This window comes from Lissotriton vulgaris, chromosome 4_1 (assembly GCF_964263255.1).
Source record: "Lissotriton vulgaris chromosome 4_1, aLisVul1.2, whole genome shotgun sequence".
In the NCBI taxonomy this organism is placed as follows: domain Eukaryota; kingdom Metazoa; phylum Chordata; class Amphibia; order Caudata; family Salamandridae; genus Lissotriton; species Lissotriton vulgaris.
In genome coordinates, this window is record NC_141691.1 from 202,002,402 (window position 1) to 202,024,921 (window position 22,520).

Here is a 22,520-nt window from a genome sequence, read left to right on the forward strand (position 1 = left end):
AGGCCTTCTCCCTGCACAATCTCCAAGAAATCTTTCTGATCTTCCTTGGGTAATTTCTCTGCAAATCTTGTCAAGGAATCCTATAACAATTGGTCGTATCGCTCCAGTAGAGCGGCTGCACTAGCCACTCCTCACAGACCCTGTAGTATTACACATTCTCCGTCCCAAAGAGTCCATGTTTTTGCTATCCTTTTCTGGGGGAACAGATGAGAAAGATGTAGCAGAATGTACTTTCCTGGCAGCAGCGACTATAAGAGAATCTGGATGAGGGTCAGTACGTAGAAATAAGGGATCCTGGTTGGGAGACATATTTCTTTGAAATCCTTGAGGGCCCGAGCCCACTGTGGCAGGTGTCAAGAAAGTCTTCATTGCAGGTTCCAGTAACCCTGGAACCAAAGGCAGTAGAGGTTTTGCCGAAAACATATGGTGCAAAGTCTCAAATATAACAGATGAAGTAACTTGGAGGTACAGACATGATTATGTTGAACTTGTTAGCACCTCTACTTAACACCTCACTGAATGTACCAAGATCATCAACAGGGGAGACCCTGGAAGGTGGAGTTGACGAAATAGTAGGAGAATAGTCTCTGTATGATCTTGTTGATGTGGTCGTTGTAGGAGACCTCTGTCTTCTCCTTGGCGTATGAGATCGGCGTGATCTGGAGCGCTCTCTTGAGCGTGAACGCAGTCTTAACGGTGATCTGGAACGTCTCTGGGACTTACTAGCAGGAGGTCTTGAGCACTCCATGGTAAGAGGCCTCTCATTAGGTCTGGGTTGCATCTTCCAGTTTGTGATGTCCTCCATCCATCTAGGAGACATAATAATAGGAGGCGATTTGTGCACCGGAGAACCTTGAATGATATTTATCCCCAGCGAGGAAGAAGTAGTAACCCTCGACGTCGAACGTTTAGGTCTAGATGCTGGTCTTTCCACCTCTTCCACAGGGACAACTTGCCTGTCCCTGGACATTGAATGCCTCGACGTCGTACCAGAATGAGCCACCATCGACGACGACCATGGAGGTGACACTCTGGAAGACGGCGATCTGTGGGACGAAGCCATCGACGTCGGCACCTTTGACGTAGACCGCTGATCAGGCGGTATCCTATACGTGGATTCTGACCTCGACAAAGACCTCAGACGGGTCCGGGAGGTTGATCTTGAGCGCCTCAACGCTGACCATGAGACAGGTGGCGAACATCTCGACGTCAATCTCCTGGACTTCGCTGGTAGCTTTGACGTCGACTGTGATTTCTCATGCTTCGAGCCTGAAGCATGCCTAGATGTCGACTTATGTCTCGATGGCGATCTTAACGTCAATCTCTTTCGCTTTTCAGGCCTCAATGTCGATCTACTTCTAGCCGGCAACCTGATCTTCAACGTCGATCTCACTGGCGTTGACGTCACCGGTCTCAACGTTGATTACTTAGACAGCGATCTTGTTCTTGACGTTGATCTTACTTTTTCCGCCGGTCTTGACGTCTACTTACTCTTCAACGGCGATCCGGTCTTCGACGTTGACCTTACTTTCTGCACTGGTCTCGAAGTCTACTTCCTTTTCGACGGCGATCTGGTCTTTGACGTCGATCTCTCTCCATTTCAGCTGGTCTCCACGTCGACGACACGCTATGAAGCTTTTTCTTACTTCTAGCTTCCGGTGAAGCAGACCTTCGCCGTTTTCTCCAAGAGGAGGGTCCTACAGATGAAAGATGACTCCCTGGGCCCTTTTTAGGATGTTTTCCTCTCTCCATTAAGGCAAGAAACCTGATCATCTCTCTCTCTCTTTCAAAGTTAAAAGCTGAAGACTGTGATAACATGTCTCTGTGTTGTGAGAAGAAGGTAAACACACTACACAGACCGAATGAGGATGGGTTTTAGACATCTTCCCACAGGAAGGAATTTATAAAATAAAGGTGGCATATCGGACTTAAAAAGAATGACCAATTAGTCATAAAAGATTGAAAATACCACCAGCAACAAGAAATATCGAAAAAAGTAGGTAGAATAGAAATTGACTGAAAAAATCCAAAATCAGTTGAGCTCAAGCTCCAGGTTCCTCTCAGAAAGAGCCGGAAAAAAGAACTGACCTAACTGTCACCTGTGGTGCATGATTGGAGCAGGGTTCCCCTGGAGGCCTTAAAGGCAAAGTGTTCAGATTCTCTGATGTCTTAAAGGCGAGGTGCCAGTATACTTTTCTGTACCAGATATTTTTTTTATACAGCCTTCTTTAGGCTAATTGCCTGTCATTACCTGTTTTTTTAATGAAAATAAAAGGCTGTTTTGCGGAATGCAATTACTGTACATGTCCTTCTCTTACATTATAAGTTATGAGTTATTTTCATACCAAAGAATTGCATGTAAATCGGGCTTTCTTAGCCTATTAGATGTGTTTAGGGCTGCATATTATTGGTTTATACATGTATATAGTTCTCGTATTATGTACTCCCTTTCTACTATATACACATATATATGTATTGCGCTACATGTTTCAGGTTCCTGCACATGGGCGGAGATAATTCAGTGCTTATGACTATTGAAGAGTATCCCCTGGAAGAGAACTAGTTGGGCAACTCTGGGACCGTGCTTTGTACTCCCGCTCAGCTGCGAGAGGAGGCCAAGTCCTGCTTAGATTTCCTATGCTTCTGTCAAGACATACATTTAGATCACAACGAAGACTGTCCTCATGAGCGACTTGGGCGACTCCTGGAACAGGACCAAATCTTTGACTTCAATCACAAATTGGAGCACTCTCAGCAAGGAGTCTTCTTTTGCCTGGCAATATAAAGTTTCACCTCGCAGTCCCATATCGCCTTTAAATTAAAGGACTCACTTAATGTAGGCCTTGGAGACGTGACTCCACCTCAAACACCACAGGCATGCCTGATGGTGATCTGTTGCAGAGATTTGCTTGGGACGATCCCTATAGGAATTAAAACCTGTCCTTTTAGGGTGAGACATAACTTGCACGTTGTAGACTTTCTACATGAAAAATAGAGGTAAAGTGTCTCTGAGAGACGAAGGGAAGCTCCAGGTCTGTGTCAGGAGGTGCAGAAGGAAAAGAACAGATGTTGGCACGAAGGACTGGCATCTATGTAGGCTGGAAGTCATTTCCAGAGCAGAACAGTTTCAGTGTGGAGCTGCAAGGTGCTTACTGCCAGTGCGCAGAGGTACTGCTGAAAAGTTTCCGGATCAAGTCTGGAGCATGGGGAATATTCTAAAAGTGAGGAACGAATATGCTACTTACCAGTATGCATCTGTTCTTGGCATGTAGGGCTGCTGACATTCATATCTGTGCATAGATCGCCGCCTAGTGTTGGGTCCGGATGATCGCACATTATTGTCCTGGAAGAGTCTTCGAAGTATCACGAGATAGGTGGCTCCTCCCCTGGACTACAGTGCGCCTGGGCATCGACTCCATCCTCAGATTGTTTTTAGCCATTGTGGCCAAGATGGAGTGAAACTAAGTGAATGATGACCATGCTAGAAGTATGCGTGAATGCTGCAGCCGCTACAGGCGCCGGGGAGGAGGGCGGGCGATATGAATGTCAGCAGCCCTACATGCCAAGAACAGATGCATACTGGTAAGTAGCATATTCGGTTCGAGGCATGTGGGCTGCTGAATTCATATCTGTGCATAGAATACATAGCAGTCCCTCCATTAACGGCGGCCGCCCGTGCCAGCTGCAGCAGTTTGGAAAAGTGTTTTTAGAACAGCCTGCCCTACAGCTGCCTGCTGTTTGGAGTGCACATCAACACAGTAATGTTTTGTAAATGTGTGCGTGGTAGACCATGTGGCTGCTCTACATATGTCTTCCAAAGGAATATTTCCAAGGAAAGCCATGGAGACCCCCAACTTGCGGGTGGAGTGGGCCCGTGGTGGAATGGTGAGAGTGCGCTTGGCTTTCTGATAGCAGATCTGAATACGCTTAACGATCCACCTGGCTATACCAGCCTTGGAAATGGGGTTACCTTTGTGTTGTGGCGCAAAGGCAACAAAGAGTTGTTTAGTCTTCCTAAAATCTTTGGTCCTATCAATGTAGTAAATTAGGGCCCTTTTGACTTCAAGTGTGTGGAGCATTCTCTCCGCAAGTGACTCTGGATTTTGGAAGAACACAGGTAGTTCTATAGTCTGGTTGATATGGAACTGAGACACTACCTTAGGAAGGAATTTAGGGTTAGTGCGAAGCACCACCCTGTTAGAATGAATCTGAATAAATGGCTCCTGGATAGTTAGTGCCTGGAGTTCACTAACTCGTCGTAGTGACGTAATCGCTATAAGGAAAGCAACTTTCCATGTCAAGAACTGAATTTCGCAGGAATGCAGTGGCTCAAAAGGGGGACCCATCAGCCTGGTGAGGACCAAATTGAGGTCCACTCAGGAGCTGGTGTCGTCCGCGGAGGAATGACTCGTTTGAGTCCTTCCAGGAAAGCTTTGATGGCAGGCACCTTGAAAAGCGATAGGTGCTATTTTGGAGATACGCAGCCATTGTGGATAAATGTATACTAATGGAAGCATAGGCCAGATTACATTTGTACAGATGTAAGAGATAACAAATTATGTTTTGAATAGATGCATCCAGCGGGTTAATGTTGTGGTCAGCACAATAAATGACAAACCGCTTCCATTTCGCCGCATAGCATGCTCCTGTAGTGGGCTTCCTTGCCTCCCGGATGATGTCCATACAGTCAGGAGGTAAGTTGAGGTAGCCAAACTCTAAGAACTCAGGAGCCAGATCGCCAGGTTGAGCTGTTGCGGATCTGGATGCTGAATGTCGCCATGGCTCTGCGTCAAAAGCCTGGGTGTGAGGCGCAGCCATTGATGCGGCATCACGGACAGTTCCAGAAACGTGGTGTACCATGGTTGGCGAGTCCACGTTGGAGCAACCAGGATGAGGGTCATCGAGTGCTCCTTCAGCTTGCGTGCCACTAGCGGTATTAGAGGTGCTGGGAGAAAAGCGTACGCAAATTTGTCTGACCAGTTTATCCATATCACATTGCCCTGCGACTGTGGGTGTGGAAACCTGGCGGCAAAGCTTCGGCATTTTGCGTTCTCCTTTGTGGCGAACAGGTCTATCTCTGGATGACCCCACCTTTGGAAGTACGGGTGGAGTACTGATGGATGTATCTCCCACTCGTGCATTTGGTGGCTGTACCTGCTGAGCAGGTCCGCCATCTGATTGTCCTTGCCTGGGAGGTGTTCTGCCATGAGGAAGATGTATCTCTGAATGGCCCACTTCCACATGCTCTGAGCCAGAAGAGACAACTGTTGAGTGTGTTCCTCCCTGTTTCTGAATGTAGTACATTGCCGTCATGTTGTCTGTCCGGATCAACACGACCTTGTTGCACAGATGTACTTTGAAGGCTTTCATTGCCATGAAGATAGCCATCAGTTCTAGAACATTGATGTGCATATTCCTTTGCTGTGGTGTCCATAGTACCTGCACAGTGTAGTGGAGTACATGAGCTCCCCATCTCTGGAGAGAAGCGTCCGTCGTTAGGATGATCTGTGGCACAGGCTCCTGGAACGGTCGTCCCTTGCAAAGGTTTTGTGGATTCCACAATGCAGAGAGTTGTATGCCCGACCGCTCACCAACACTAGGTCTTTCAACTGTCCGTGAGCCTGAGTCCACTGACGTGCTAAGCACTCCTGAAGCGGACGCATATGTAGTCTCGCGTGCGGGACTATGGAGATGCAGGAGGCCATCATGCCTATCAACTGCATGAACACTCACGCTGGAAGCGAGTGTTGAGGTCTGAATTTTTGTATCAGCAATTGAATGCTGCTGACCCTCACTGAATTCGGCTGTGCTGTGGCGGCCAGAGTGTTTATTGTCGCACCCAGATACTGCCGTATGTGGGCGGGTTGCAGGTGGGACTTTGGGTAATTCAGTGAGAATCCCAGATCGTGAAGAAGGTGAATGGTGTGGGACATGTGGGCGGCACACTGCTGGGCCGACTTTGCCTGGATGAGCCAGTCGTCCAGATAAGGGTAGACGTGAATGTTTTGTCTCCTTAGGTGTGCTGCCACCGTCGCTAGGCACTTTGTAAACACCCTGGGTCCCGTGGTGACCCCAAAGGGCAGAACCTTGAACTGGTAATGTTGGTTGTGGATGGTGAACCGTAGGTATTTTTTGTGTGACGGGTGTAGCGGAATATGAAAATACGCATCCTTTAGATCCAAGGTTGCGAGAAAATCCCCTTGACTGAGCAACGGTAGGACTTGCTGCAGGGTCAGCATGTGAAAGTGCTCCGACAGGATGTACTGATTGAGGGGTCTGAGGGACCCGTCCTTCTTTGGTATTAAGAAGTACAGGGAGTAAACCCCTGTGCCTCTTTCTTGCACAGGCACGATTGCCCCTTTTTGCAGCATGACGAGGACCTCCTGCTGAAATAAGTGTAAGTCCTCGGCGGACATAGGACGGTGTCTTGGGGGTATGTTGGGTGGATGGATGTCAACTCCAGACAATAACCGTACTGTATAAGCTGTGTGACCCACCTGTCTGTGGTGATGGACTTCCAGACTGGCAGGAACCGTTGGAGTCTCCCCCTGACCGGTGTTGTGTGGTCGGGGGGCAGTGACAAGGCGTCACTGTTTGTTAGTGGCGGAGGATCTGGAGTTGTAGTTTCCACGACCTCTGCCTTTGGCGCTGTTTTCCACGATATCCACCTCAATTTTGTTTGGTGTATGTGGTCTGTGTATTGCCTTTATAGTACTGTGTGGTTTGGGAGAGCTGGCCTCTGGAAACACCTCTAGTGCTTGAGCGACGAAAAGAACCACCCCTGAACTGCTGGGACTGCAGAGCCCCCATGGACTTAGCAGTTTCAGTGTCCTTTTTGATCTTCTCCATGGTGGTGTCCACCTCTGGGCCAAATAGATGATCAGGGTTAACCGTCTGATTAAGAATGGTGGTCTGTATCTCCAGCTTAAATCCGGAGATTCTGAGCCAGGCATGTCGTCTCAGCATGACACTAGTGTTGATAGCTCTGGCCACGGTGTCAGCCGCGTCCCGTGCACATTTAATAGAAGCATTGGATATCAGCTTCCCCTCTTGGATGAGCATCTCAGCTGCCTCTTTGTATTCGTCTGGCAGGTGCTGCAACAGGGTCTCCAGTGTGTCATAGTGTGCCCTGTCATACCTTGCTAGAAGTGCTTGTGTATTTGAAATGCGCCAGATATTGGCTGCTTGAGCTGCCACCCTTTTCCCCGATGCCTCAAACACCTTAGATTCCTTATCTGGGGGAGGAGCATCACCCGTTGTTTGTGAGTTAGCCCTCTTCTGGGCATTAGAAACAACAAGAGAGTCCAGAGGCAACTGTCCCTTGATGTAAGTAGGGTCACTATGTGCCGGTTTATACTTCTTCTCAATTCTAGGGTTTATCACTCTGGCTCTCGTAGGCTCTTTAAAGATCTCCCCAGCATGCTTTAAGACACCCTTCAACATAGGCAGAGTCTTGACAGTCCTCTCTGAGACGGAAAAGGTGTCAAAAAGAAAGTCCACTTCAATGGGGTCAGCATGGAGCTGGACGTCGTGATTTTTAGCCGCCCTTTCAATGAGGGCATTAAATGCTGCTGAATCCTCTGTAGGCGACGTTTTCACAGCATACATTTGAGTGTCTGGGGTAGAGGGAGGATCACCTGGGTCAGCACCAGCTGCCCAGGGTTCATTGGTATCATCTGGCTCAGTGTAGACAGGATAGATGTACTCATCATCATCACCTTCCCCAGCCTCCACATCTGAATAGGTGGGTGAGACATAGCCATGTGGAGAAATTGGTTCCACAATAACAGGAGTGGAAGTGGAATCCTTTTTCTTCAGTGGAATTTTATAGGACTCCATTGGCTGTTCCGGGGCAATTTTTCGCTTATGAAGGGAAAGTCTGCCTGTTTCGGCATCGATAAAATGTTCTTGCTGTTCTTCCAACGAAGATTGTCGATGCTTTAAGGCCGGGAACCACCGTCGTCGACTTCGGCACCGAGGACACCTTCTCGGGCACGTTGGTGACCATCCTAGGGGTGAAAGCCTTTGGCGACACTTTCGGCAGCAACGTGAAGTGAATGGGCGTCAACGCTTTGAGGTTTATTGACAGGCTTCGAAGGTGGAGGATCTTTTGGCCCGACACTTGAGGCCTTGTCCTTGATGCGCTTCAGGGAGTCCGCCACTTGCTTGGAGAAAGCGGCAGACGGTTGTGTCGAGTCGACTGAATCCTTCGAGGAACCAATAGGCGTGAACTCGTGGGTTGGGCCGCTCTTGGCCTTGTCTTGTCGATGCGGAGTCTCGAGAACCTTCAGATCACCGAGCCCTCTGTTGGTGTCGACCGTCTTCGGCGCCGATTTGCTCGGCTCGACTGCCTGGACCTTTGTCTTCGGCGTGCCAGACTTCGTCTCGACGCCCTTGGGCTGTTTCTTCGGATCGACAACGCCCTTCTGCTTCGTCGGTGCCGATAGGTCCGAGGGCTTTGATCCAACCAAAGCAATATGCACTTTTGGTTTCGAGTGGGGCCCCAGTGCTTTCACTTGCATCGAGACCGGTGTCTTCACTTTCGATTTCGCAGGGTGCGGCTCAATAGCAATGTCCGTAGCCGAGCCCGAAGGCGGGGCCGTAGAACCCACTGGAAGATCTTGGGTAAGGCCTAGTGGCGATCCCTCGACCTGAGCCTTTTGAAGCGTTTCGGCCCCAACGTCAGTTTGAGTTAGCTCTTCGCTCGAGCTATCTTCCATGGCCCAAAGGCCCCATCGTCGTCTCCTACCTCGTCGTCGACTTTTTCCGCTTCGAGCATTTCAACGTCCGCGTTGTAGTTGTAGTCGACCTCCGACGAGGGATTCGACAGGTTCTCACTAACTTCCCGGTCAGCTCCCTCATCATCTCCGGCATCGAATATGTTCACAGGCGCCAGTGCAGTCTACTGGGCCTCCTGGCGCGCAGCGCGACGATGCATAAGAGTCTTCTTGGATCGAAATCTTGAACAAGCCATGCAGCTGGCTTCATCATGATCCGGCGACAGACACTTGTTGCACACCGGGTGGAAGTCGATGTGGGGATACTTGGCGTTCACAGGACATCTCTTGATTGGACTCCGGTCCATGATGCTTCGTCGATAAGGTCTGTGGCGTCGACTGGGCCTTCAGCGTCAAAAGCACGCGGCTCTCTGGAATCCGGCTCTGAACTGAGCTGGAAGAATCGGGCACCGAACGCAAGACTATACCGACGAAAAAAGTAAAGGTCTTTTGGCCTTCAGAAAGTTTTATATCTATTCCGACTAGAGTGAACCAATATACATCCGAACTCAATGGCAGAAAAAAACAATCTGAGGATGGAGTCGATGCCCATGCGCACTGTAGTCCAGGGGAGGAGCCACCTATCTTGTGATACTTCGAAGACTCTTCCAGGACAACAATGTGCGATCATCCGGACCCAACACTAGGCGGCGATCTATGCACAGATATGAATTCAGCAGCCCACATGCCTCGAACTCTGCAGTGTCTATCAGAAAGCAAGATCGTAGCCATGTTCAACTACCTGTTGGCAAGAACAATCTATTGTGATAGACATCCCTTGAGGCTGGTAGTAATACACTATCAAACCACAGGCATCAAAGTGCTACTCCAGAAGGAAGCACATGGGATGAAGGAGAAAAAGGGCTGTTGCTACCTGTAATGGCCCCTAAAACCACACTGCACTCTGTACTGGTGCAGGAATGTATTTGGCAGTTGCATGGGCTGGGAAGTTAGTGAACCTCAGAAGAGCATTCCTCTAGAAAAACTGCTAAACTTGCAATATGCCCTGTGAAACTGGCTAGCAAATGCTGAGTGGTACCTGCCGGCAGAAGCACAGCTGGAGGAGCTGCTGCTCCAGGGAGCCCAGGGGAACATCAGCGGGCGAGTGGTAAAAACAGAGTGTGGGTTGAGAGCCTGGACTAGAAACTAGTTCCACGTCATGAACACCTTGACCTCCACCTCTCCCTAAAGGTCTTGGTGTGCATGAGGTCGCATTTCACACACAATCTGGAGTGGTGTCACGGTACCAGACACAACTGGCGTACCTCATGGAGATCCGAAAACAACATCTCAATACCAAGATTGGCACCACTTGAACCTTAATTGTCCTGGGACGTGACATCCTGCCAGCACTGCAGAAAATTAATTTTAATAGATGAAAAACTGGGTGCAGGAAAAAGGAGCTGATGTTAGAATGCTGGGCTGGTACTTTTATAACTTTTTTGATGTGATGTTCTGGAGGGTCCTGGCACTAAGCTAGAGTAGAGTGCCACATACGAGCACAGGGGACCAGTTTCAACTTTCCCGGTGCCATCTAGCAGCTGGGGTGGATTCAAGAGGTGAGTAATCTATAGGCAAAAGTGTCCATCATATTATAGCTTACTGATGATAAAATGTCTGAATTCCTTATTTACTGCAAGTTAACACACTTTACATCAGCTTAACGAGACAAAATTCTGCCTTTTATTTTGGCTGCAAGTCTTTTTTCTATTTTTACCAAATTCTGACTAATGCCAAATGTTTAGTATTGTACTACAAGTACTGTGCGAATGAGTGGACAAAAATAGAACTATGAAATAAATACATTTAATCACATTTGTGCACCTGCATATACTTTAAGGTTGGGATTTAGCACAACAAACAGATTTACGGGCACACTAGTTCAGTGACAAAGGGAATAAATGTTTAGTAATGCCACAAAAGTCGGACAGGCTTGGTTGGAGTAAACTGAAACAATGATTTTTGTTGTTTTTTTCACTGTTATTTGTATAGATGCAATGTTATAAAATATCAATAAGCTAATTAAAAAAAGTTACAAACATTTAACATTAGCTGAAGTCATACCCTTTTGCCTGTGCCTCTTCCAATAGGAGGGTGACATTCTGCTGCTTGTCGTATTGTGCAGAGCATTATTTCAATAAGTGCAGTCTCTTGTTTATCTGTAAGTGCTGAAAAGGAAAAAAATATGCCGAGATTTATAGCAAAATGTATAAAATATTAAAATAATTAGGAAAAATAAATTGGCAAGTGTAGCTGTACTGAAAGATCGCTGCTGTGTCGACACTGTTCTGCTCCCAAGAGACGAACAGATCCACCTATAAGCGCCACCCGTGCACACAGACATCAGTTTCTCTCAGGAACTCTTCCATGGCCTCAGACACGGAGCTGATCAATAAATCAAAAGAACCATTCTGTGGTTTCCAAGAGTGGGATCTTATTACATGGAAGAAACCATACCACAAAACGGGGAGATAGAAGGGTGATGAGGAATGTGCAGTTAAAGAGTATGCACTAGAAAGAAGAGCCACTTAAAGTAAGAAACATGTTCATATGATGTATACTTCTAACCACAGACTCCTCACCTTGTGAATAGACACAAAAGCAGTACCTCTCAAGTCGCCGAGTCTGTAGAATGGTTGAGGCTATGAAGTCCTGCAGAGCAAAGCAGGCAAAATGTCCATCTCTGCAAACATTTCTGTCAACAGAGGAGGGCTTCATGAAATGTATGCAGGACTTCATGAATGTGCCAATTTAGTAGCCTAAGATATCCAGGACAGAAACACCGCATGCCAACACAGTGGTAGTCTATGGGTCTTCTTGAGGTACATTGTTAGCTAATGAGTAGCAGATCTTAATGCAAATCCATCAAGAGATGGTCAACTTCTGCACCAGTCGGCCATTCTTCATTCCAGAGAACCATTAAAAAAAAACACATCGTACACTCTAGGCTCTTTTGTATGTTGAAATTATTTTAAGTCGCTTTGGCTGTTTCTTGCACTGTGGAATGCAGAGCACTCACCTATATCTAACCCAGAGCAGGTGGGGGGCTGGGAGCTCATGCTTCCCAACTCTGACACCATGCAAGATATGCAGCACTAATTTGAGAGATCCCTCTATCAGAGTAAGACAGACATGCAAGGATGGCACGCATTGGGACTCAGGCCAGGGGTGTTTGTCAAGCGTGTTAATAATTGTATGAGAAAAATAATAGACTATTTAGTCAAAGGGAATGTGCCAAATTTACTTTAGACACTCACTCAATTCTTGTTCATTCAGTGAATGTACAAGTATTTAAAATACAAATCTCTACTTTGTATTAGTTGTGCAATTGCAAATGTTTAATACCGCGGAACAATCGTTGGTTATTATTAACAGTATTCCTTCTAAGATGGCTACCACACAGAAACACAACATCAAGGTTGAATAATAACAATTCAACTTTTTCTTCTATTTTAGTGTCTGAACTGTCTTCTACATATGTAGCTCATTGGCCCATAGAGACTGGCATGGCCAGTTAATCACAACCTGGTAGTAGTTGTGAGAAAGTGCCATATTTCTTGCATTGGTATGCCCCCACTTTTTCTCTGAATTGCTGATGTGCTTTGACAACGTGTGCCCTGGGCTTCGGCCAACCAGGTACCCAGGGCCTGTGTTCCTTCCCTAAAATTGTTGAAACTAATACCCAATTGTCATCTCTGGCCACCTGTCAGACCCTAGTAAGTGGTAGCCTAGGTACCCAGGGCATGGTGACCAGAGAAGACCTCTGAGGGCTGCAGCACTTATAGTGCCACCCTCAGGAGCCCTGTGCGCCGACAACCAAACACTGCCTTTGCAGGCGGAGTGTCTAAGTACAGAACTAAACAAAGAGTCGACATGGCACACATCCCTGTGTGCCATGCCCACAAAACCCACTGCCCTGGCATACCTCAGCCACCCCTCTAGCTGGGTGCCCTAAGCCAGCATTGTGGGCACAGGTGCATGAGCCCTGCGCCCCTACAGTACCCATGGCCATTTCTGGGCACTAAGTGCAGTGATGCCAATAAGAGTATATGGTACTGGGAGGTCATCATTACGAAATCCACAGCACCATAATGGTGTACTCAGCAACTGGCCCCCATCAGTTCCGACCCCCACTCTGGCGGGAAGACTGGCGGGAAACCCTACGTCAGGAAAGGGGGATGTGAAAGCCTATGCCAACCCCCCCCCCCCCCTCAGGTGGGAGAGGCGAGGTGAAGCACGACCCGGGTCTCGGGCCATCTTGAAGATGGGAAGCCCTGCCCAATCACAGCTAGGCTCCTGTACCCCTCCCATGGGAGAGGAGCAGGCTAGGGGGTGTACCCACCCCAGGACAGGGACCTATTGGTCCCTGCCCTTGCCCTACCTGTAAAGCCCCTAAAGCACATGTTACTTACCTTCGGTAACAATATATCTGTAAGAGACATTAGTTAGTGATAGATTCCTTACCTTAGAATATCCCCAGGCGTCAGACTGGATCCGGAAAGTTTTGCGTAGCAGTACCCCTGCGCGTCAGTAGGTGTCGTCTGCGGCTCCGCGTCCGTCGTCGGCGTTGTGGTAGCCGGGATGACGTCTGAGTACTTAAACGCTGCCCTCACGCGCTGACGTCAGTTCTTGTACATAGCTTTCCGCGCCAGGAACGCAGAGCCATGCCAGAGACAGACACTGGTGCTATGAAACTAGAGCCCTGAAAGGGATGTCCTTAACCCTAGATATCGGTTCACCGAACAGGGAGGATGGGTGGGGCGGTAAGGAATCTTACACTAACTACTGTTTCTTACCGATATATCATTATCGAAGGTAAGTAACTTGTGCATCTGAAAGAAACCGGTTAGTGTTAGATTCCTTACCTTAGAATAGATACCCCAGCACCAACCCCAGTGGTGGGTCTGCAAACCAAGATCACACCAGAAAGTTTTGTTGAACGGAACGGCCGAAAAAGCCATCTCTCCGGACTTGGCTGTCCAGGAATTAGTGTCTAGCAAACATGTGCAGCGAACCCCACGTAGCTGCCTGACAGATGTCCTGCAAGGGGAATCCCCGACCTAGGGCACAAGTAGCCGCTGTGGCCCGAGTAGAATGGGCCCTCAGCCCAACAGGAGGCTCCTTCCTCGCTAAGGAGTAACAGACCTTGATGCACAACACGACCCACGTAACCAACAAAGAGCTGGTCGTCCACCCAGAACTGGCGTGTGCTGTCTAGATAAAAGGAGAGCGCACGTTATGAGCCCAGACGGTGGAGCCTCTCTTCCCCCTTCGAGGGATGCGGAGGCGAAAAGAAGGTGGGCAAGGTGATGGACTGCCCGGTATGAAAGGCTGTGACCACTTTGGGCAGGAAAGAAGGACGGGTTTTCAAGACAACTTTGTCCGGATGGACAGAAAGAAAAGGAGGCTTAGAAGAAAGAGCCTGGAGCTCACTCACTCTCCTGGCAGAGGTGAAGGCAACCAGGAATGCAGTCTTAAGAGTCAGAAGAAGTAGAGGGCAATTGTGTTGTGGCTCGAAATAAGCGCACTTCAAATAGGTTAGAACAAAGTTCAAGTCCCACTGAGGCATCACAAAAGGAACAGGAGGAAACATGTGCGTGATGTCTTTCAAGAATCTATTTACAACAGGGGACTTGAAAAGAGAAGGCTGATCAGGAAGCCTCAAGAAGGCAGAAATGGCAGAGAGGTAGCCCTTAAAAGTGCCCAGAGCAGAGCCCTGCTGGGCAAGAGAAGGAAGGAAGAGGAGAACCTCTGAAAGGGGGGCAGAGTGAGGATCCACACCCATTGCTGTGTACCATGCCACAAATGTGTTCCACCTACGGGCGCATACCGATTTTGTGGAGGTACGTCTGGCTGCCAGAATCACATCACAGACTTCAGGAGGCAAGTCAAATGGCGTCAACTGCCGCCGCTCAATCTCCACGCATGTAGGTGGAGGCTGGACAGGTTTGGGTGGGGGACAGTCCCCTGCTGCTGTGACAGAAGGTCCTCCTGAAGAGGCAAACGAATCGGGGGATCGACTGACATGCCAAGTAGCTCGGGATACCAGTACCTTCGTGCCCAATCCGGAGCCACAGGATGACTTGGGCCCGGTCGCGCCTGATCTTCAGCACTCTGGGCAGAAGTGGTAAAGGCAGAAAGGCGTCCAACAGACCGCAGGTACACTCACGACGAAAAGCTTCTCCGAGCAAGTGCCGCCTTGGAAATTCCAACGCGCAGAACTGATGACATTGCGCGTTCTCTTCGGTGGCGAATAGATCTAACCAAGGTTCTCCCCACTGCTGAAAGAGCCTTGCGCCACATCTGAGTTCAGACGCCATTCGTGATCCATCACGCACCGGCGGCGGAGTTCGTCCGCCCTGGCGTTCAGGGAACGTGCCAGGTGTTGAACCACCAGGGTGATGCCCTGGTGTTCCAGCCATGTCCAGAGGCGCAGAGCCTCCTGACGAAGGGTCCACAAGCCCACCTCGCCCTGTTTGTTGCAGTACCACATGGCGATGGTGGTGTTCGTGTACACCTGCACTACACTTACCCGGACAGAGGGAAGGAATGCCTTCAGAGCAAGCCGGATCGCCCGCAGCTCCAGAAGGTTGATTTGGAGCCGGGACTCTGATCTCCCTCTCCCCCATTTGGCCCCCCCATCCCAGGAGGGACGCATCAGTCACCACTACGTTCTCCTGTTGGGATAGGGAGAGAGATCTGCCGCTGACCCAATCGCATTTTGTGAGCCACCACTGCAACTGTCTTGCAGTGCCCTCCGAGATCCGGACGTGGTCGGGACAGGTTGCCCGGATGCTATGCCCACTGAAATATCAGGTCCCACTGCAGAGCCCGCTTCCGCCACCTGGCGTAATGCACCAGAAGGATGCAGGAAGCCATCAGCCCCAGGAGCCGCAGCGTCAACCTGACCGAAACTCAGGTTAAAGGCTTAAAGATCGAAATCAGAGCCTGAATATCCCGAACCCGCTGTTCTGGGGGATAAACCAGAAACTGTGCTGAGTCCAGAACTGCTCCAATGAAAAGGAGAGCTTCTGATAGGGGCACAGGTGTGACTTCGGCACGTTGATGTAGAATTCCAGCGAGTCCATGAGGTCAGCCGTAGTCTGGAGGTGGGAGACGACTGTCTGGGGCAAGCCCGCCTTCAACAACCAATCGTCGAGATAGGGGAAGACTGAAACCCCTAATCTGCGCAGATGAGCTGCGACCACTGCCATCACTTTTGTGAACACCTGTGGGGCGCTGGTAAGGCTGAAGGGGAGCACGGTAAACAAAGTGCTCGTGGCCTACCGTGAACCGCAGGTAACGCCGAGGGCCGGCAGGATGAGGATGTGGAAATATGCGTCCTGCAAATCCAATGCTACCATTCAGTCTTCTGGGTCCAGGGCAGCTAGGACCTGAGTCAAAGTCAGCATCTTGAACTTCTCCTTCCGGAGGAAGCCGTTAACGCTCCGTAGGTCCAAGTTGGGCGTAGTTCTCCTTTGCCCTTCTTGGGTACCAGACAGTAGTGGGATAGCAACCACGTCCTACTTCTGGCCAAGGAACGCGCTCGACAGCCCCCTTGGCCAAGGGGGCCGTAACTTCCTCCTGTAGAAGTCGCAAGTGATCCCCCGACATGCGGTGGTACTGCGGTGGCATGCCTGGAGGGGTCGCTTCGAAGGGGAGGAGTAGCCCCTTCGGACGATTTGCAATACCCACCTGTCCGATGTGATAGAGCGCCAGTGAAAGAGATGATGGCCTGAAATTTCGAACTAGGAGGATTTTGAGGCATATGCTGGGGGGCGGATGTGGACTGACCTTGCCGGTGTCCCTCGGCACCGCCACTGCGGTTACCACGTCCACGTGGATGTTGCTTCTACGGTCTGTGGCTAGCTGGACGTGTGGGGGCGCCCCTTCCTTGGCCACGAAAGGCAGACGTTTGCTGGCATTGGCAGAAACCCAAGGACTTGGCCGTAGCCCTGGAGTCCTTAAAATGTTCCAGCGCGCTAGCCGCCTTGTCGCCAAAAAGGTTACGGCCATCAAAGGGCATGTCCATAAGGGATGCTTGGACATCGCCCGAAAGTTGGCGGACCTCAGCAGGCATGACGGCGAACCGCCACCGTCGTTGCAATCGCCCTGCCTAGCGAGTCCGTGGTATCCAGTCCGCACCAAATGGAATATCGTGCTGCGTCCCTTCCCTCCACGAGGGCCTGGGTTAGCTTTGCCTGGACCTCCACCGGGCACTGCGGTAGCACTTCCGCAACCTGTGAGAAGTTGGCCTGATATATGATGCTCACTAGTTCTAGTGATCACCTTGTATCAATCCAAACAACCCTTATGGTGATTGGTTGTAAGTCAACATTATAGACCAGCTATCCTAATAGTAGCATGGACAAAGCAGTCTTAGGCTAAACTCTTTTGGCATGTGAAGCCAGCTGTTTTACCACATATAACCCCTTGAATACCAGATGAAAGGACATCACACAGGTTGTTATGAAAATAAACAATATATTTATTACTAACAAACACCTCTAAACTTTGTATGAGATCAGAGGGCTAAGCACATAACAATACTCTTCAGAAAAATACAATAAGTCGCACAAATTACAATGGTGCCCTAGGGGCACGACAAACCATATACTAAGCAAATGGTATAAGTAGGTCGATAGGAGAAATGAAGATGCCCAGAGGCTGTAGAATCTCTGGGGCTACACTACCCTAACCTTAGGTAAGGAGCAGGAGGCCCACGGGACGCGTGTGCAGTGTTAGAACACACACGCGGGTTCCAATGCTAAGTCAATGGGCACAAACAAATTACGAAATAGGTAAGTAAAGACAGTTCCGACTGGTTGAGACTGAAACTACAGGATACCTGGACACTAGGAGAGTCAATCTACCTATGAGCACCGAAATGCTCTCGTTACCTCACCCACAGGCTGCGGGTGCAAAGGTGTGAAAGTATGTCGGGTTTCCGCGTTGAAGTCAATGGAGCCTTGGAGAAAGATGCTGCAGGCGACCAGGAGGAAGATGTCCGGAGTGATCCAAGGGTGGATCAAGGAAGATGGAGACCTGAAAGCAAAGGGTACAATGTTCACAGTCACTAGCCAGTGACCGGAGTGGAACCAGGAAGGAACCAGATGATGTCGTCGCGATCAGGTGAAGAGGTGACGCTTGACTCTGCAGCCACGTGAACCAGGAGGTGTCTTCGACGACCAGGATGGAGGCACGAGCTGTCCCACGCAGGCTCTCGCTGTCGGCGGTGTCTGTTCCAGGATCGGAGTCAACAGGCCTTGGCAAAGGCAACCCACGCGGTGAGTGAAGATGGCGTCTGGTGCGGACCAGGAGGGTCCGGGGTGCTCCTCTTTTGGAAGGAAGCAAGGGATAGTCTGGAGCAACCAGACCACCGGTGTAGATTTCAAGGTTCATCGTCTAGGAGGCCACTAGCCAGCCAGAAAGTGACCAGACAACGCGTCAAGCAGCAACCAGGCAGAAGGGCCCCACGCAGATCTCGTGGAGGCTGGAGGGCTGGTCTTCGGTGCCGGAGCAGCTCGGGGCTGGGGCTTCTCAATCCCCAAAGCACTTTCTCGAGGGTGCCTCAGAGGTCGTGCTAGAAGCGAACGGCAGTTTCTTCAAGAGGGCCGGTCCCACGTGTCTCGTCGCACCCACAGATCTCAGCTGTGCTGCAGATGTGAGTTGAGTTCGGAGAGGTCTGAAAGTCCGGGTCTCGCCGGGCTCTGAAGTCTGGTTCCACCGCTAGGACGCTTGATGGTGCCTGCAGATGCAGGGTGGTCAATCTACCATAAGGGAGATTTCTTCAGTCTTCTGTGCAGCAGAACGTCGAAGTCCAGAGTTTCTTTGTTGAGTGTTTCAGGATAATCTAATTTGGAATGGGACCAGCTCCTACCTTTATTCAGCTAAAGGGAGCTGCACTAGTGACTAGGTCCCTCCCATGGGTGGGACCAGGAAGGGGGGTGGTTACACCCCCTATCCTTTGTCCGGTTTCGCGCCAGAGCTGGAGTGCCCCAGCAACTGGTTTGAACCGGGGTATGCACAGGGACACCTTGTGTGCCCCAGGCATGTCTCATTCCTTTCAGCCCTTCCTATCTGGATACACAAAGTCCTGTCTGGGGTGGTGTTGGCACCTCCCGAGGCAAGAAATCCTTTCTCCAGGCCTCCGTTGCTCGAAGGACTCCCAGCAGCAGGAGGTCAGGCTTGTGTGTGGCAGCAGCATCCATTTTGTGATGCTGAGGCTCGGGTTAACTCTAACCGTGGTTCTAGTTACATACATGTCTTATCCCTCTAGAAGGGTGGAATGCCACCCCCGTCGCCAGAACTGGCGAGGGGATAGTATTCCAAAGCGTATGACACCTTACACCACATGTGTCGATAATGCTATGCCAAAGTTAGCAATAACCGCGAGGATTATAATGCACAGTATATGGTATAGCGTTATCAAGGAACAGCTATAAGGACATGGTTCCGAAAGCTGCAGACAGGCCCAGCTCATGCTAGAGAACCATCTCACATAATTCCAAGCACTCTGCCTTCAGGATTGATAAGGACTGCCATAGGAGTGACTTCTAGGAGTATATGTGTCCATTTTGAGGTTAGATATAGGTATACTATATCTACAGCAAAGGGTGATTACACCACCTTGCCCCAGCTGCGTTTCCAACCAGTTGTGTCTGTTTAGATGGCCAGCCAGGGGTGGCATAATACATGCTGCAGCCCCTGGTAGGCCTTGGGTGCCCTGGGTACCTATGGTACACTATACAAGGACTTACAAGAGTGACCCAATACCAATTGGTAAATGCACCTAACGTACATGTGTGTCAATTTAGAAAGAGAACAGCTAGGCTGTGGGTCTGATTAGCAGGCCCACAGCCAGGGAAAGTCGTAAACCAGTGAAGCAAAAAGCAAAAATCTGGGGTGACCATATGATTGCAGACCCTACTCTCCTACACCGTATTCCACAAGCAGTGGGAATAACGGCCCAAAAGGCAGGCGGTAATAACAGAACGCAACCCCCAACTTAATGATGAGAACAGCTTCTTACCGAACTGGTCATACCTTTTGGATTCCCGATCCGGAGGGGCGGTCGGGAATAAGGTCTGGGAAGTTGAGGCCTGGTTTGCCAGAATCTCAGGGGTGGGGTGAACAGACAGGAAACTGGGGTCACCCAGAGCCGGGCGGTGGCGTCGGGCCATGTTCCGATCCACAGGGAGGCCTGAGGAGGGCTTGGACCAGGTGCCCAACAGAACGTCAGTGAGGGCCTCGTTGAATGGCAGGAGAGGCTCCGAGGAGCTTGCCTGCGGTTTGAGGACTTTAGTGAGGAGGTTAGTCCTCACGGCCCCGGCTGGGAGCTCAAGAGCCAAGGCCTTGGCTGCCCGAGTCAACACCACACTGTACGCAGCTCCCTCCTCCGTAGCCATGGTATGAGAGGAGACAAAACCAGTGTCGGGCGAAGTGTCCAGACCACTGGCATCCCCAAGTTCGTCCGCCCAGTCCTGACTTAACTGACACTGCAGTGCCAGAGGGTCCTCAGACCCCTCTCAATCCCCCTCGTCATCTATCTCCTGGAGGTCAGGAAGAAATGATGGAGCCGGATCATCGGTGAAAGGCTCACCTATCGGCGTCTAAGGCGGCGCCGATCTGACGCCGGATCCGGACTGGGGAGGGGATCGGGGACGATGACGGCCAAAGATGGTGCCGGGGGCGGCACCCTTGGTGACAACGCTGGTGGAGGGGTTGTGAGGTCGACCGGCGTCGACCCAGATCAAGGCCTGGATCCGGAGAAGCCCTGTGGCGTCGGGACCGAAGTCACCAACGGCGCCTGCCCGCCTGGGCTTTGTCCGGTTCGCGGGCCCGAAGGCACATCGGCAGGACCAGACGGAGGGAAGCATGACCTCATGGCTCACCGGCGTTGCGTTTAGCCGAGGGAATGGCGGGTGTGGAGCTGATCGCAGCGCTGGCGGCTCTGGCGGAGCCGCATGGGCAGTATCGCTCGAACCCCCAGCCGCATCGCGCGAGCGTCGGGGGGGGGGGGGGGGGGGGGGGAGTCAGAAGAGCAATGTCGCTTCTTCAACTTCTTGTGCCTCGACTTACCGGAGGACTTCCAGCCCGACGAGTGGTGTCAACTCGCCGAGCTGTGATGACTGTGGCCCCACGACCGGCCCCTCGACCTCCTCCTGGACCGGGACCTCGAGCGGCGCAGGCAGACTGCCAGATCTCTAGTCGTTTACGGGACCGCTCTCACCTAGCTTTCGACGTCAAGGCCCGGCAGTCGGGGCACGAATTGTCATCATGGTCAGCCTGGAGGCAATAAAGGCACAGACCGTGGTTGTCGGTAACCAAAATCAGGCGGTTACAGTCGTCACAGGGTTTGAACCCGGGCATCCCTATTGGCACCGGAGTCGATAAACGACTCGAGAAGATCCAAAACAGATCGAAAAAGTTAGTCAAAAAGTGACTAAGGAGTACTGCTCTTCCCGGATCCGCGCTTGCTTGCGTGGAAAAACGATGAACTGATGTCAGCGCGCGAGGGCGGTGTCTAAGAACTCAGAGGACGTCATCCCGGTGACCACGACGCCGATGGACGCGGAGCTGCAGACGCCTATCGACGTGCAGGGGTACTGCTATGCAAAACTTTCCGGATCCAATCTGACGCCTGGGGATATTCTAAGGTAAGGAATCTATCACTAGCCTGTTTCTTTCAGATGCTTATGATTTTAATGGAGATTCCCCAAAGAGAGAACTGGGTTTACAGGTAAGAAACCATACCTTCTCCAATGATAGTCATAAGCATTTGCATAGACTAGCATTCTGGCTCTGTATATACTATTACAAAGTGAACTATGCCAAAGTATACCCCTCGTGAATCCTGCCCATTCTAGGGGAGGCGGCTTGGCACCGCGTCCCAGGATGTGCATTGTTTCAGGGCCCAGAGAGCCGTAGGTTCTCGGCCCAGGGGTCCAGAAACATGTCTGATGGCGGCAGCTGAAAGCATTAACTTTATATGGTGGTCCTGCACCGCTCTGTTGTCTCTTATCTTTAATGGCGTGCCGTGCTCCCAGGGAGTCACTCCCAATCAGGAGTGTGGCAATATCCAATTTTGAGGTTGCAGACCCAGGACTCCCATGTCTGTCTCCCTGGGCACTGGCTTGCATTGGGCAACCTTCTCAGTTTTCAGTGTTGCCATTATGGTGCTGTGGAGTTCCTAATGACAAACTCCTAGCACCATATACTCTTGATGGCAGCACTGCACTTACAATGTCTAAGAATGGACTCAGAATCTGTAGGGGTCCAGGTCTCATACACCTGTACCCTCACCACAGGTAGAGTGCACCCAGCTAGAGGGGTGACTGACCTATGCCAGGGCAGTGGTTTGTAGGCATGGCACACAGAGAGGGGTGCCATGGCGACTCTTCACTTTGTTCTGCACCAAAACACGTAGCCTGCAAATGAAGTGTGTGTGTGTGTGTAAAGGTACAGGGCTTCTCAGGTTGGCACATTAAGTGCTGCAGCCCTAGAGGTCTTGCCTGGTCACAGTGCCCTGGGTACCTGTGCCTAGAGATGCCAATTGGGGTCGTTATGGGGACAGAACACAGGCCCTGGGAACCTGATTGGCAGGGACCCAGGGTACATCAAGTCAAAATGCATCAGTAGTCTTGCAAAAAGAGGGAGGGTTACTGCAATAGAAACAAAAAGTTTCTTACCTGTCAGTATAGTTTTGCAGCTTGAAGAATTTTCTGGATTCACATGCTGTGC

The 22,520-nt window shown here is 50.5% G+C and overlaps 1 protein-coding gene across 2 annotated transcripts in view; it reads right to left on the reverse strand.

The window, feature by feature from the left end:
* STAG2 (STAG2 cohesin complex component) overlaps positions 1–22,520 on the reverse strand; it is a 1,316,830-nt gene that overhangs the window by 638,649 nt on the left and 655,661 nt on the right. For both annotated transcript variants that reach the window (XM_086918500.1, XM_086918501.1), the window contains one exon: positions 10,842–10,945. In XM_086918500.1, the coding sequence (XP_086774626.1) occupies positions 10,842–10,945 (104 nt within the window). The remainder of the gene's footprint in view (positions 1–10,841; positions 10,946–22,520) is intronic.